General features: G+C 41.8%; 1 protein-coding gene across 1 annotated transcript; it reads left to right on the plus strand.

The window, feature by feature from the left end:
• The first annotated feature begins 3,796 nt into the window (after nt 1–3,796).
• HOXB1 (homeobox B1) lies at nt 3,797–5,471 on the plus strand. Its single transcript, XM_003768354.4, has 2 exons — nt 3,797–4,376; nt 5,084–5,471. The coding sequence occupies exons 1-2, from the start codon at nt 3,812–3,814 to the stop codon at nt 5,413–5,415; spliced, it is 897 nt and encodes a 298-aa protein (XP_003768402.1). The 5' UTR covers nt 3,797–3,811; the 3' UTR covers nt 5,416–5,471.
• The last annotated feature ends 9,837 nt before the right edge of the window (nt 5,472–15,308 follow it).

Below are 15,308 nucleotides of genomic sequence, written 5' to 3' on the forward strand. Positions count from 1 at the left end.
AAAGGAAGAGAGCGAGGGCAAAACATTAGTGTTATATTTATTTGATTTACTCAAATTGTTATTTTTTTTTTATTTAATAGTCTTTTATTTACAGGTTATATGTATGGGTAACTTTACAGCATTGACAATTGCCAAACCTCTTGTTCCATTTTTTCCCCTCTTTCCCCCACCCCCTCCCCCAGATGGCAAGATGACCAGTAGATGTTAAATATATTAAAATATAAGTTAGATACACAATAAGTATACATGACCAAACCGTTATCAAATTATTATTTCTAACTTCTTTCTCCTGAACTGCAGGACCCTATTTTCAAAAGTTTGCTGGACATCTATTCAGATGTGACACAAGCAACCTCAATTCAAAATGTCTAAAAACAATACATTTAATCTCTCCTCTATTTCCAATTCATACTGCACATTGCCAGTAGATATAACATACTCTTCCTCAGAATCTTTTAGTGACTTTCAAGAGGATTGCCTATATGCAACTATGAAGTCTTCAGCCTAGCATTCAACAGTGCTACAATTTGGTTCCCATCTATCTTTCCAGTCTTATCTCACACTACTCTTTTCCATGTATTCTTTTCTCATGTCAGACTGGACATAACCTTACTCTGTTCTCACCCTTCCCTTTTCTGTTTTTGCTTAAGGAGTCTTCCCAGCTTAGAATAGACGCCCTTCTATTACTCAAATGCATTTCCAATTGAAATTCAACCCTTAATTCAAATGTCTCTGCTTCTCTCCCCAGAATCATTGCCCACACCCCTTGATGAAGCCTTTTCTAATTTCTCCCAAAAGGAAGTGAACTTTCCTATATTGTTTCTACTTCTTTTATGTACTTGTATATTATAATTATTTGTATCTTTGCCTACCTACATTTCAATGGGATTACAAAGTCTTTGAGAGTAGACATCACTTATTGTTTTATTTTTTCATCCCCTATGCTTACCCCAATGACTTGAAGAAATAAGTTTGTTTAATTGTTTCGAGGAAGGTGCTAGAGCTTCCCAGAAACTAGGTTCAGCAAAGACAAAATGAAGCTTAGGCAGAAGGGCAATAATGTGGAATGAGAAGAGATATCAGAACTGTTCTCCATCCATTCTAAGAAGAGTACTAAAATGGGAGAAATCTTTAGAATATCATAAAACCGAACGAGTTATTTTAGGGAGAAAAGTGCTGCTTCTGCACTCTACCTTACTATTTTTCTCTATTTCTTCTTCTGATTCTTCTCTTTGCTCCATTCTCCTTTTCTTTTGTTCCTTCATTTCCCTCTCTCCCTATTTCCACTGCAGTGACCACTGTCCTCCCTCCCCCATCACATCTCCCTCTTTAGCAAAGTTCCCAGCTGTGTCCTCCCTTCCCCCACAATCCTATGTCCTGGAGCTTAAAATTGTGTTATGTTTCTTTGGGGCCAGGGGGTGTATATGAGGAAAATATAAAGCCCCTTCTGAATTCTTTAATGGTCTCTACTCTCTTCAAGGCTACAGCAATGAGTTTCACTGTGATTAGTGAAGAGTCTAACAAGAATAAGAAACGCTCAGATTTGATGAAATATGAAGGGATTCTATTCATTCAACTACACACACGCGCACTTTAACCAGGACAAACTGATGATAACCTAAGGGCAATTATTTTAGAATGACTTCAGGGAATGAGCTAGGTCCCCTTTCCCACCCCAGAGCTGACTTATCGGTACAGCAGAAAATATTAATTTTGTCCAAATATCACCCCCCCCAGTTTTTTTTTGAGTAGTGGAAGGTAGAGGTAAGCAATAGATTCTTAGCTGCATTTAAGAAGGCACCATATAAACAAAGAGGAACTGTTTTTCCCCCCAGACAAAAAACAACAACAACAACAACAACAACAACAACAAAAAACCCTCAGATTTCTTTGCAAATCTTTCTTCACCTTTCTTTTTGATTCCATTGAGTTAAGTATTCTATTTAGTTATGAGTTTATGACCTTTAAATACATCCAGGAAAATATTGTGAGTCTATAAATGATGATCCAACTTAGAACCTCAGTATATATAGTTAAATTGGACTTATGATGAGAAAGAAGCTAACAGGAACTGGGTACTTTCCAGGGAGATGTCATCCTTACCTCCCTTTCTCTCCTGGGAGAGACACACTTGGCACTTTTTGTGGCTGCTGGGTTAATGTGCTTGTTTACTGAGTATCTCCCTGAACTCTTGGCCTCCCAAGACTGACTCAGTCCCAACTGCAGGCCGGCAGACACCCTGACAAGTAACAAATGAATGTAGGCGGTGGATTGTTCTGAGTCTTGTTCGCCTTGTCCGGAGGAGGAGAATCAATGGAATCTACCTGAGAAGGCTTATTCTAGCCCTATAGTGGTAAGTGCAAAGTCTGCTGATTGTTCCCCAAACCCAAGTCTAAAAAAGATATCAGAAAATCAAGATGGCTGGTCCCTCCATCAAACATGGGTAAGAGTTCCAGGGATTGTTAGGATGCCAGACCTCAATCCTAGTGATCTTTCTTTCCCCATCTTTTTCCTCTCTTTTTCTGCTCTGAAAATGAGTAATTGATGGCCAGAAACTCCCCTATTAATTGAGTTTGGTAAGTGCACTTGTGGGTGGTTTGTTGTTTTGTTTGGGGGTTGAAGACATAGAAGGCATGATCAGCAGTCGACATGGACTTTGTTCCCCACACACTGACTCAACAGTACCAATTCACTTTGCTCCATGTTCACACAACCTCAGTCTTCATATTCAAAGAGAGTGAGACGGGAAGAGTTATTTCAGTCTGAAAAGTCAGCAAGATCAGTGCAGCTATGGATGGCTAGCTAAAGTATAAATATATCTAGAAAGATGAATTGATGGAGAGGTAAAGAGAGACTATAAATATGAAGAGAGATGGACGAATAGAGAGATGGATTGAGACAGAGAAGATATAAAGAGAGGCTGCAAAAGGAATGGATGGGTGGATGACAAGGGAGAGAACATCTATATGTAGAGAGGAAAAGTAAAATGACTCTACTAGTAGCTCATTTCTAATAGTCTTTATATCTGTAATATTCTATCACTAAAAAGTCCTGTGCTTCTACCTGATTTAATGAACTCTTCCTGACATGAGACCTTGCCTCTCCCTCTCAATCTGTTTCTACATTCTCCCAGTCCCCAGGGTTCCCCCCTTTTGACCCTAGATAATCACAATAATTCACCCACCTACCCACCCACTCACCCACACACCCTCACCCTGATCATCCAGTGACAAATTGGGAGAACTGGGTGGGATAGTCAGAAACGATGTTGTATTCCCTACCTCTCTTCCTGCAGTTCCAGAATGAAACCTCCTTTTGGGGGCTGGGGGGAAGGGCTGGGGGGCAGCTGGGAACGGAGTTAGCCAAATCTAATAACTCAGGGTCTCTTTAAGACTTGGGGGGTGGGGTGAGAAGGGGGAGACTCTTGAATATTCTTGGAACTTTCCTCCCCCCTTTCTCTGGCTCCTTCTTTCCCAAAGTCTTTGAAGAAAGATGTTTTTGACGCTTTGGTGTCCCGCTCAGATGGATGGTTCCGGGCTTGATTGAAGTGTCTTTGTCATGCTAATGCCAAGGGGGTGATGGATGGGCGCCAGGGGCTGCCAAACTCTGGCCAGTCGCTGCCCATTGGCCTGGGAGGGATCACATGTACCCTCCCCCATTCCCCTACCATTTCCCCTAGGGGAGCTCTGGGCCGGGAGAACCCGGGGACAGCCATGGACGGAAGTCTCAGCGCTTTGACATACTGCCTAAAGGTTGTAGGGCAAGAGGGTGTCTCCCCCAAAACGGGCTGACCCTCCTCCATCCTCAACGCATGGACTATAATAGGATGAATTCTTTCTTGGAGTATGCACTCTGTAACCGGGGTCCTGGAGCCTACAGCTCCCCTACCTCTTACCCTCCTTGTTCAAGTTCTCCCGGTGACAGCTATGGTGGGGAACCTCGCTATAGCGGGGGTCTCCCCAGCCCTGTTCTCCAGCAGAATCCAGGCTACCCCACACAGACTCCATCAACATTGGGGGTCCCCTTCACCAGCTCATCACCCTCCGGGTACACTGCACCTACCTGCAGCCCTGGCTATGGCCCCTCCCAGTACTATACCTTGGGCCAACATGATGGGGATGGAGTCTATTTTCAGCAGTCGGGGTATGGGGCCCAGCTGGGGGGCTTATCCGACAACTTTGCCATTGGAGGAACTGGGGCAGGGCCCTACCCTCCACTGCAGCCCACTTATGGGATCGAGCAATCTTCCACCTTTGGGCCGCCCTATGGGGATCTTTTAGCGGAGGATAAAGAATCATCCTGTCCGACGGAGCTGAGCACGCCCACCACCCAAACCTTCGATTGGATGAAAGTCAAGAGGAACCCTCCAAAGACAGGTAAGTTAGGGTTCTGGGGACTGTAGTGAGTGTTCAGGCAAGGAAAAGCAACTTCCCAACCAAGTTCTGAGGACTTTGAGAGAGTATGATGTTCTGAGGTAATTATGTTCTTTCCTGACACAATTCTACTTTTCAGATCTGCAGGTAGACTTTAATATCCCTCTTTCTCACCCCAGTCCAATTTAGTTCGGGTTTAAGTGGGGAGAAAAATTGAAGGCCCCAATCTGCACACACCCCCCCCCTGCATTTTCCTCATCCTCTACTATTTTCCACTTTACTCTTCGTGGTAGGTGCCTCCCCACCCCAACACTGGCCTACATCTCAATTCTGGCCAAAGCAGAGAGACCTAGATGGACTCTATTGTTTCCCAGGACTAAGGGTTTTGGTGGAGTAGATGAGATGATTTGGTGTAAGAAGGAAGACTAGGGACTGATTTGGGGAGAAGGCTATGGGGAATCTTGGGCTGTAAATCTGGAAAAGAGAAAGGTTCAAGATGGTGACCTGGAGGTGGAAGCCTGGAGCTAGAGGTGGAGATGGATGGATGGGGCAGAGGAAACGAAGGGCAGAAGGAAAAGAAGAGTTGAGGGAGAAGATGAGAATTAAGAAAAGGAGAGGAGATGGAAAAGAAGAAGTTAATGGTGATGGATGGTGAGGTGGGATTACAATTATTCTGACTATTTCGTGTACATCATCCACTTTTCCCACAGCAAAGGTTTCTGATATGGGCCTAGGACCAGCCGGCGGCATTCGCACCAACTTCACAACGCGGCAGCTGACCGAGCTGGAGAAGGAGTTCCACTTCAACAAGTACCTGAGCCGGGCCCGACGGGTGGAAATTGCCGCCACGCTGGAGCTCAATGAGACTCAGGTCAAAATTTGGTTCCAGAATCGGCGAATGAAACAGAAGAAGCGAGAGCGGGAGGGAGGACTAGCCTCTGCAGTGCCCCCGGGCTCCAACAAGGAAGCGGCAGGAGATGGCTCCTCGGATCAGTCCGCTTGCACTTCTCCAGAAGCCTCACCCAACTCGGTCAACTCTTGAACTAACCACAGAACCCAAGGAATTGTCTCTGGTTGGCTTCACCCTTCCCTCATCCAGAACCCGTAAAATATCCCCTAACGGGGTCTATGCCTCATGAGGGTCCAGGGCATCCCCCCCCTCCCAACCCCCGAATGCCCACGACAGCATGATACTCTGTAGGAAGCCTCGACTGTTCTCTCTGGGGATTTGTGTATATGTATAGGGGTACGAGATACCAGGATTGGGGTGCCTGTGCTGGAATTCCTGGCACCTTTTATTAGTACTGTCAGGGTTGGGGACAGTCAGAGATCCATTTTTGCCGGGGAATTAGAATCGATCAGATGATCTATCCCTAGTCTCACTGCCCTTTTTTCGCCTTCAATTTTTTTCCTTGGTTCCGTTTCTTCAGATCAGTGCCTTTGAGCTCCAAGGACTGTCTCTCTCCTTTTCTTTCTTCTCTCCCCACTTGATTGCCACTCACTACACAGCAGAATATTTGCGTATCTTGGGGCCGATTTGGGGCTGTAGGCTAGTATTCTTGTGAGTATCTCTCAAGTTAGTTGCCTTATGACATGCCAAAAAAAAAAAATCATCTTTCGGACCTAATTGATAACCCTCTTCCAGTTCAAGTCCTTGCCTCCCTCCCTCACGCTCCCTCACGCTTTGCACTAACGTTGCAGATACTGGCTCCCTCTTTTTCTCATCTTCAACCCTCGGCCCCTGCTTGACCCAATTCCCTTTGTACCTTTTCCCGAACTTAAGACTGAAAAGAATTGTGGAGCGCACGATCAGGGCCTGGACTTGGATCTGTCCCTCCATTTGCAACTAGAAAAGTGACTCTGCCTTTCAAAGCAAGTAGAAGCCTGCAGCGCTCCTTTCCTTATTTATTGAGTACTCTAACCCCAGGACGTTTTTTTTTTTTTCTTTCTCGGGACTTTGGAAGGCTAAGGGGAAACAAGGGGTATGGTGTCATTACTTGAAAAAGACTTACAAAGACACCCCTAACTCAGAATCTGAAAGGAAAAAGACCAGATTCAAAGCGGATGTTATTTTAGGTTTGAAATTAACTTTGTAAAGAAACCAGGAGTTTCTGCCCTGCTGGAAACATTGGATCCTAAACAAGTTAATTCCCTATCTGTATTTCCAACTACCTCATTCCAATAAAAGTTCCCCCCACCCCTTCTCACCTCCTCATTCTGCTGCTCCTCCAACTCCGAAGAGCAATAATGAATTCATCAGGAAATCCTTGCTGAAAGGGAGCCAGAGAAGAGGAGGATAGAGAAAAGGAAAGGTAGTTGGTTAAAACCTATACCTAGATAAAATTTAGACCCAAACCAGACTATCACCAAGTAGGCGGAACCCAAAGTCATGTCTAGCACTCTGGTGTCCTAATTCACAGAATACTGATCTGCCCTCGCAAGAGCAGGGAGAGAAAGGACAAAAAGTGGGGAGGGAGAAACTGGGATTGGGACAGCAGATTTAAAAAAGGGGAATAAGGAATGGAGAGGGCTAGAAAGAAAGGGTTATTAGAAAAATGGAGAATAGGAGAAAATTGAAGGATTCAGTGCTATGAGAAAAAGGCAGAGAGGACAGAGAAAAGGAATTTGAGGTTATTGTTCCCTCTTTAAATTATTGGTGACCTAGGAAAGTTTTTAAAGGAAATACTGACAAGCCCAGAATGATAGAGATATCGCTTGGTGCCCTGCTTTTTCCTCTGAGCATCCTCCTCCCCAGGCAACGGAAAGGAGGAAGGAGCATGAACCTGGAGGGCCATGGAAGGCCAGATCTGGGGTTGTTTATCTGAGCTCCAACCTTTTCCTGAGCTTCCAACTCTGATTCTGAAAATGTCTCCAGGAAAGTGATCATTTTCCTGCCTTTTCTCAGTCCAATATGTTTCTTCTCCCCAATTTCAAACCGTAAATGGGAAATGAAGAAAAGGGAGACCAGGAAAGACAAAGAATCAGAAAAAGAGAAAGGGGAATAAATAAGAAGAGGAGAAAAAGACTAGAAGAGGGTAAGAGGGAGGGGAGAGGCGCGAATTTAGGGTTAGGAATAGAGGGCATCATTTGAGAGTCCAAGGAGGGCCTGAGATTCTAGGGATTGGGTGAATTTGGTTAAAGGCAGCAGAAATAACCTCCGGATACAGAACTGACCTTTTTACCTCAAGGCGCCTCTGGGATTTTTAAACATGTAAACAGAGTAGCTTCAGGAACCACTATTGTCTTCTCAGCGGTCAAATTTACAAACCTTTGGTTGAAGTAGGTAGGGGGAAGGGACTCAGGAAGCTACCTGTCGGGATAACAAATCTCCATCGCTCATTTGGCCCCAAAGTGCTGTCCAGATGGTGTGGGTTCCTCATTCTATAAATTCCAATTTTTTAAAAAATATCAGCTGTTCTGGGAAGCACAACTCACCCATGGATAGGACCTCTAGTTGAAGTGCCCAGATGCCTGGTCTCAGGCTTCTTATCTGCCAAAAAGACAATTCAAATAGTTTGTTTTGGAATAAAAAGGAAAATGATGCAAAGGCCTGAGTTTATACACACATGCACAATACAAATATACATATATGTGTGTATGCATATATGTACACATATGTGTATATGTGTAACAGATATAAAATATACTTTTAAAGGAACCAATAATATTTTATTATTATTAACATTTGTTAGTGGCTATTATCAATAGTTACACAATTTCAGGTAATGGAAGCTCAATGTTTTAAGAGATGTTTTTTAAAAGTTTGCTTTCAAGTCCATTTTATGTACTCTAATTTTATTTGCTCACTACAAAGGTTGGCATCTAAAGTAACTCATTCACCACCACCATCTCTACCCCCCAGCAGAGGCCAGAGAGTCAGGGAAGCCCCCTGACAACTCTCCTCTCCAGCCCTCTCACAGGGCCTTGGGTCACTAAAAGATCAGGTCAGAGAGAGTTGAGATTTCCAGTAAGATTATTTGTAAGAACTCTAGGCCTTAGAAATTATTGAGAAAATGGGCTAGGAGAAGTGAATCTTCCAGAGGAAAGGATGAATGATTCTGTGGGGATCAGCTGGTGGACCCAGAAAATGAAAGGGGAAGGGCTGCAAGCAGGTTTGATTTCCCTTTACAACAGAAGGGACAGAGTCAGATTCCCCTTGGGGGCTGGGGACAGGAGCTCTCTATTGGCAACATAGGGGCTATGAAAAAAATCTGACCTCTCCTCTCTCCCTCTCTTATTCAGATAGGGTTTTAAGAAAAGATCCTGGATACTAATGACACTGGACTGCTTCCTTTCTTACTCAGCTCCCTCATCTCCATCTCATTGGTTTGGAGATCCCTGAAGCATCCTTTACCTCCATTCTTCAATTTAAATCTCAATTTCCCACTGAAGATTCTAAGGCTCAAAGCCATCTATTCAGTCTGCATTATCCAGTAAGGGATAGAGAATACGGTCTTTCCTTCCTTCTCCCAAAATAAAGAAAAAAACATAGAGTTTTTATTCTTCATTGTGGAAAACATAGGATTTATTTAACCCAAATAATCTGGACTATCTGCCTACACTTTGAGACTTTCTCCAGATAGATGGTTATTCACTTGGTTCTATAAGTAAGACTTACATTTCAGTTTTGATGAAGGGACTGGAAAGGGGAGGAAGGTCTTGGGATATATGAGAGTATGTGTGTGTGTGTGTGTGTGTGTGTTTCCTGCTGTCCAAGTTGGGGAAAAATAAGTTGTAGGGTTTATTTTTTAAGCTTGAAAAGATTATTTCTGTATCAAAGCCCTCTCTTTTTTCAAATCCCCACTCTACTTCCATCATCTAGAGTTCCATGAAAAATGTGTCCTAAGTTAGAAGAAAAATAAATTCTAATTCAGAGTGAACATTTGTTTCTTGGTTTGTTTGTATTTTCCCCTTCTCTGCACCCTCCTAGGAGAGATTCTTACTCACTAGGGGAGGGTTGGAAGTTTGTGTATGAAGTTTCTCCCAGCATCTTGGAGGCCCTTGGGAGACATCCTGGGTAAGCAATAAGATGGGGTGGTTGAGCCCTCTCTTCTCAGGCGGCTGAGCACCATCTGTTCCTCACCCCACAGTGTGAACTTTTTCTCCCTTATTCTCCTTTCCCTATAGCGTTTGCTCTCCCTACATGAGGCCTTTTGATCTCTGGGAGAAGAGAAGGGGGGGGGGGAAAACATTGATGATTTTCTTACTTTTAACTCTGGGGTCTTTGTTAGGAACATCTCTTGAAACTGTCACTGCTAGGGGGCTGGGAATAGTGTAGAGCCGGGCTGATGGTGATGGGATACTGGGAGGAGGTGAGGGTGGAGACATTTGGAGGTCCTGGAGGAGAGTGAAGGTGAAGAGATTGGTAAATTGGAGAGGGCAGGAGGAATGAGGGGATAGGGAAAAGAGACCCTAACTGGGTGATCAAGAACAGCTGGCATTTAGCCAACAGCCCTTACTCCTCTCTCTGTTCCACCCCTAATTCACTTTGCCCTAAAGCTCTGTTCCAGAACTCATATTGCTTTCTGAACATCCTCTTCTCACAGACACAAATGCATATGTATGTGTATGTATATGCCTGCCTTGACAAGGAGATTCATTGTGAAGTGCCTAAATGGGTACTGTGTAGTATCTGTAGAACAGAGTGAGTCCCTGCCATTCTGCAAGGCTAGCAACGATGTCCAAAGTTAGTTTTGATTTTTTTTTTACTGCTAAAATCATCACAATGCCTCAGGAAGGAATGGAGGTGACTTTAGGATCTCCAAGGCTATTGAATTTGGCAAAGCCCAAACTGTTGTAGCTCCTGTCAAGTCAGAGAGGCTTTGAGTAGGGATTATTTGTTCTAGTGCTATTGGAAGTCTCAACATGGTTAGAGTGGTTCATCTTCAGGTTGGTCACAGGTTTGCTAATATTTTCTGTAGCAGCTTTGGAAGGTATTCTGTTACAAAAGCAGTGTGGTCTATGTGGGTGGAGGGGTACCTATAATGACAAAAGCACAGACCCTTGAAAATATTGACTAGTTATCAAAGACAGAAAATTCATTTGTTTTTCACTCTTTGCTTCTTTCTTCCTTTTATGACTTCCCCCATGCCCAAGAAAGATGTATTTTATATACTCCTTTTTTTTTTACTACTTAATTGTATTTATTTTTTCCAATTATATGAAAAGACAGTTTTCAACATTCATCTTTGTAAGATTTTGAACTCCAAATTTTTTTGTCCTTTCATTCCTCATCCCTCCCCAATAGAACAAACACTTGATCTGTTATACATGTATAATCATGTTAAACATATTTCCATGTTAGTCATGTTGTGGAAGAACACCCAGGAAAAATGTATTTAGGTGCTTAGTATTGCTTACACAAAGTTCCAGCATCTAGTCTCCATTCTAACCTAATAGAACCAGAGCTACCCATTGAATTTGGGAGGGTTGCTTTTGCCTTTCTTTCCCTTTTATTTCCTTTTTTCCTTTTCTCCTTTTGCCCTTCCTTTTACTTCCCATTAGAAGTCTAATTTTGGGCAACCAAAGACCTGAATTCTAGTCCTGACCTGTGTATCCTTGAGTAAGCCATCTAATCACTCTGGCCTTCAGTTCCTGGGGAAATTCCATGAGGAGATCATTCCTTGACCCTTCTTCTAAAAATAAAGGACAGAATTATAAAAATGCTTTGACTTCCTGGTCAAAGGAGGAAAAAAAAAACTTTGAATTAGGTGATGTCTCGAGGATGCTCTTAGAACAACTCTTCATTCCCTTTGTAGCTCTTTTATTTATTTGTTTGTTTGTCTTTTTTTTTACTGACCATTGGTCTTTGTCCAGGTGAAAGTCACCTTTGCAGTCTTTGGCTAATGGAGAGGATGAGGAAGAGCTATGAGGGGAGGGAAGGGGAGTCCCACAAGGTATGCGCCCTCTGCTCTTTGGGGGCCACATTTCTCCCTTTCGTTTACTCTGGCCTGACAGCTCCATTTCAACCCCTGCCTTGGGGATGAGGCAACTCAATATTTACACAGCCTGAGAGCCTTACCCAGAAACTCTGCCTCTCCTGGCCCTTCCCCTGCCCACTCTCCACCTCCCACCCCAATTCCTCCCCGGTTCATGGAGAGTTCAGTCTCAGAAATGACTTGCAACCCACCTCCCCCCATCAGCCCCAGGCAGAGTCCGGTTGTTCTGGGGACTCAGTGGCTGGAGGGGGGAGGGCTGAAGCTGGGGTCATGCCTGGGTCTCTGGCCTCCCTTGTCCAGTAGTTTAGTCCTGCAGGAGGGAGGCAGCTATGAAAAATGATTTTCTTTTTTTTGAAGGGTGGGGGGTAAAGATTGTATTTTGAAATAAAAACAACAACCATGCGGGAACTGTCTGGGACAGGGAGGTGAAAGGAAAGGAAAAGTTAATTGGCCACTTCTGCCATAGGATCTCAATAAGGCATTATGTTTATTATTATTAATATCAGTAATAACCATCATAAACAACTGTATAACAGATGAATAGACTTAACTCGTTATTATAAAGTGGTCCTTATTTCCATGCTCAGGACAAGAAGGGTGATTATAAAGCAGTGAAACTGGAATGGCTTTTGAAATTAATTCCATTACTTTATAGTCATACCTCCCAGATAATTAATTCTTGAAATAAAACTCTATTGACTAAAGCATCCTCTGAAATAGTGTCATGGTATAAGAAATCTTCATTTCTCTCACTTTGATACTATGAAAGATTCTTGATTTTGTTCACCTGGGTCTCTACCACCGGCATCAATAAGCACCCTTTCTTCTTCATTGCAAGGATGGCATGAGAATGAAAAAATCATCAGCTACGAGTCAAGGTACTGGTACGGAGACTCTCTGAATTTCACTACTCTGGTTCTCAGTGGAGAGACAGATGTAAAGTTGGTTTCCCAGGCAGACTGGAGGACTTTCTTGGGAAGACATAACAGAGAACCAAAGTCATTTCCTCTCTGTAATGAAGCATTCAGGATAGTATAATATTATTATAATTGATTTACAAACGATCTTTCATTCCACCAGGGTAAGGAACTCCCATATAAGAAGTTCCTCTTTCTAAGCAGATCACAATTCCTTAGCATAGTATGATTTAGTAGATAATTCCTACAGATTTGTTTGAGAATGATAGTTAAGGGACTTTCTTGTTCTTAAGTGTCTGAGGGTGGATTTGGAACCCAGTCTTTTGGATTTCTGATCAGCATATTATCAAAATCTCAGACTGCCCTTATCATCATTAATCCAATATCAATAATATAATAATAATGATGACAAGGGATCATTAGGGGCAGAAAATGTTAGATACTCTATTTCTCCTGCCTTCCAGGAAAAAGGCATGGGAACCATTCCAGAACAATAAGCATACATTTATTCTTAATGATGTAATTCCATATATTATAGTCTATAATGATGTAATAATCTTTAATAAAATGGTTTTCCCCACTAGCAAAATAGAAACAACAATACTAGTACTAACTTCCTCTCAAAGTGGTGAATAAAAATGCTTTGTAATGTCTTAAAACTTTAGAGAAATGTGTTATTTCTTATCTAGAAACTCAGTTATTTATTTAATAATTTTAATAACAGCTTTTAATTTTTTTCCAAAATACAAAAGTGAATAGTTTTTAACATTCACCTTTGCAAAACTTTGTGTTTCAAATTTTAGAAACTCATTTTTGAATAGAAAATCCTCAAGGAATTCAGCTCAATTTTTGAAAAATAGGGATCTCTGATTTGGGGATTTTCCTTGTATTTCCTTGGATTTTCCTGCATTGCCAATACACACACACACACACACACACACACACACACACACACTATTCTGAATTGACATCCAAGGAATAATTGCTCTTCAGTTCTTATACAGTTCCTTCTATCTTAGCTGAGGTCCAAGACATCTCCCTAGAAAATACTCAAAATGATTAGTCACTTATTTTATTTAAGTGAATTGAAACCAGGAAAGGGAATCCAGTTTGGGAATTCAGATATTTTGAAGCCAATTGGGAAGAGGGCCAGACTGAATGTGGAGGGAAACAAGAAAATTAACCCTAGGAAGGTTTCCCTTCTCCAAAAAGATTCTATAAGAAGATTCTGGAATTAATGCTCTGATGTCTTGCCATCCCTCCCAGTCTCCAACCCCACAAAAAGGATAGCCTTTCTTAGCCCATCAAAGGAAATGAGGTGGGAAAGATATATCTATATCTCTAGATATTTATATTATATATACACACACAGATATAATATAGATATACATAGTCATTTCCAAAAAGTTGGTGTGTTTTCTTTTTTCTAGTATGAATTAAAAATAAAATGTAGAGAGAAATTTTTAAAGAAATCATGTCAATCTCAATGGACCTTTATCTCTATAACAAAAAAAAAAATTGAAGGAAAAAAAAAAGACTTATAGAAGATCACTAAGATCTATTATCTTCCAGAGGTCTGCAAATGGGAATCCCTCCCAAGATATGAGAGCCATCCCTATTCTTCTTGTGGTAGGAAATGGGATCCAGGGAGAGCATTTTTAGGATATTCTATTGTGTTGCTTATATGTTATGTGGATATGTGGATTTTTCTTCACATATAGGTGCTTTGAGGCTTTCTTTCAACATTTAATGGCTAAAAAAAATTGTTCTGAGTTGGAGTTAGGGGAAGAAGAGGTCTTTCCCTATTGTGTTAGTGTAGTTGGGAAAATAGGGAAGCATCAGGAAAGGCTTAATGGAGGAGATAGCATTTGTTATCTGAATTTCTAGAGGATAAGGGATCTCCCCAGTCTGACTTTCTATCTTCCTTATTATATTTAAATTCCTTTATTCAACTTCATTCACCAACTTTCTTTTAATTCTTACTTCCCTTATCTCATCTCAATTTCCATATCTGTCTAAATGTCAATAAAGGACTCTTAGGCTATATAATTTTTTAGAAAGATAGCCAGGAAATGCATGGGATGATGAAAACGGAAGTGTCCTAGCCTTGGAGATAACCTACATTTCACCGTTTCAAAGGCTTGATATGGGAAGAGTGTATCCCTCATGGTGGATGTCTTGAGACCTCTCTGACATCCTGCTATTCTCAACAAGACAGTAGAATCCAACCCTGATAGGTCAGATTTTGGAAACAAACTTCAAGTTACTGGATGCAACTCATTACTGATGATGAAATCTTGATAATACAGCTAAACAGTTGAGTATGGATTCACACACAGATTCTGGGGAGAAAAACTAATAAGGCTAATAAGAAAGACAACTAAAGAAACACCAATCTTTGCTCTAGCCTCCTTCCCTAGCTCTTGCTTTCCATACTCAGGCTACAAAAGTTCCAAACTCCTCTTTCAGAACTCGGCTTCCTTTCTCTCTTTCTTAAATCACCTATTCTCATACCATCCCCCAGCTTTCAGTTTTCACTCACGAAGTCTAACATACTTGCTCCTGTTTTTCTATCACTTTCTTAGGGTCTATCCTCTAATCAGGGTTTATTTGAAGAGAACCACCCAGACATTTTAATCAGGTTAATACAAGTAGAAAGAGCTGGCAAGGACAAAGCTCTAGGGAGGGGAAAAGGCTCAAGATGGGAAGGGCACTTCCATTAGCTTGAGCTACATTTTAGGTCTGCAACTTCATTCGGAAGCTTAAAGCTCATGAGTTTCAAATGTAAATATATGCCTATAGAAAAAAGGGGTTTGTAAAGTGTAGAGAGCTATTTAAATGTAAGCTATTATTATTCCTAGCTACATCACAGTTAATTCCCCCCCCCCCCCAAACAAAGTACACATTTCCAAATACATTCACAAAATACACAAAAGTATTGAAAGTTCATTCTGATGTTTATATTCCTTATGGTGCAGGTTGAAAAGCATGCAAGATTTGGGAGCAGAGTATTTGAGTCTAACTCTTGGCTCCAGTGTTATTTATAAAATTAGACTAGAATATGTTTTATCTTATGCATT

The sequence above is a fragment of the Sarcophilus harrisii genome, chromosome 4 (genome assembly GCF_902635505.1).
Source record: "Sarcophilus harrisii chromosome 4, mSarHar1.11, whole genome shotgun sequence".
Lineage (NCBI taxonomy): Eukaryota > Metazoa > Chordata > Mammalia > Dasyuromorphia > Dasyuridae > Sarcophilus > Sarcophilus harrisii.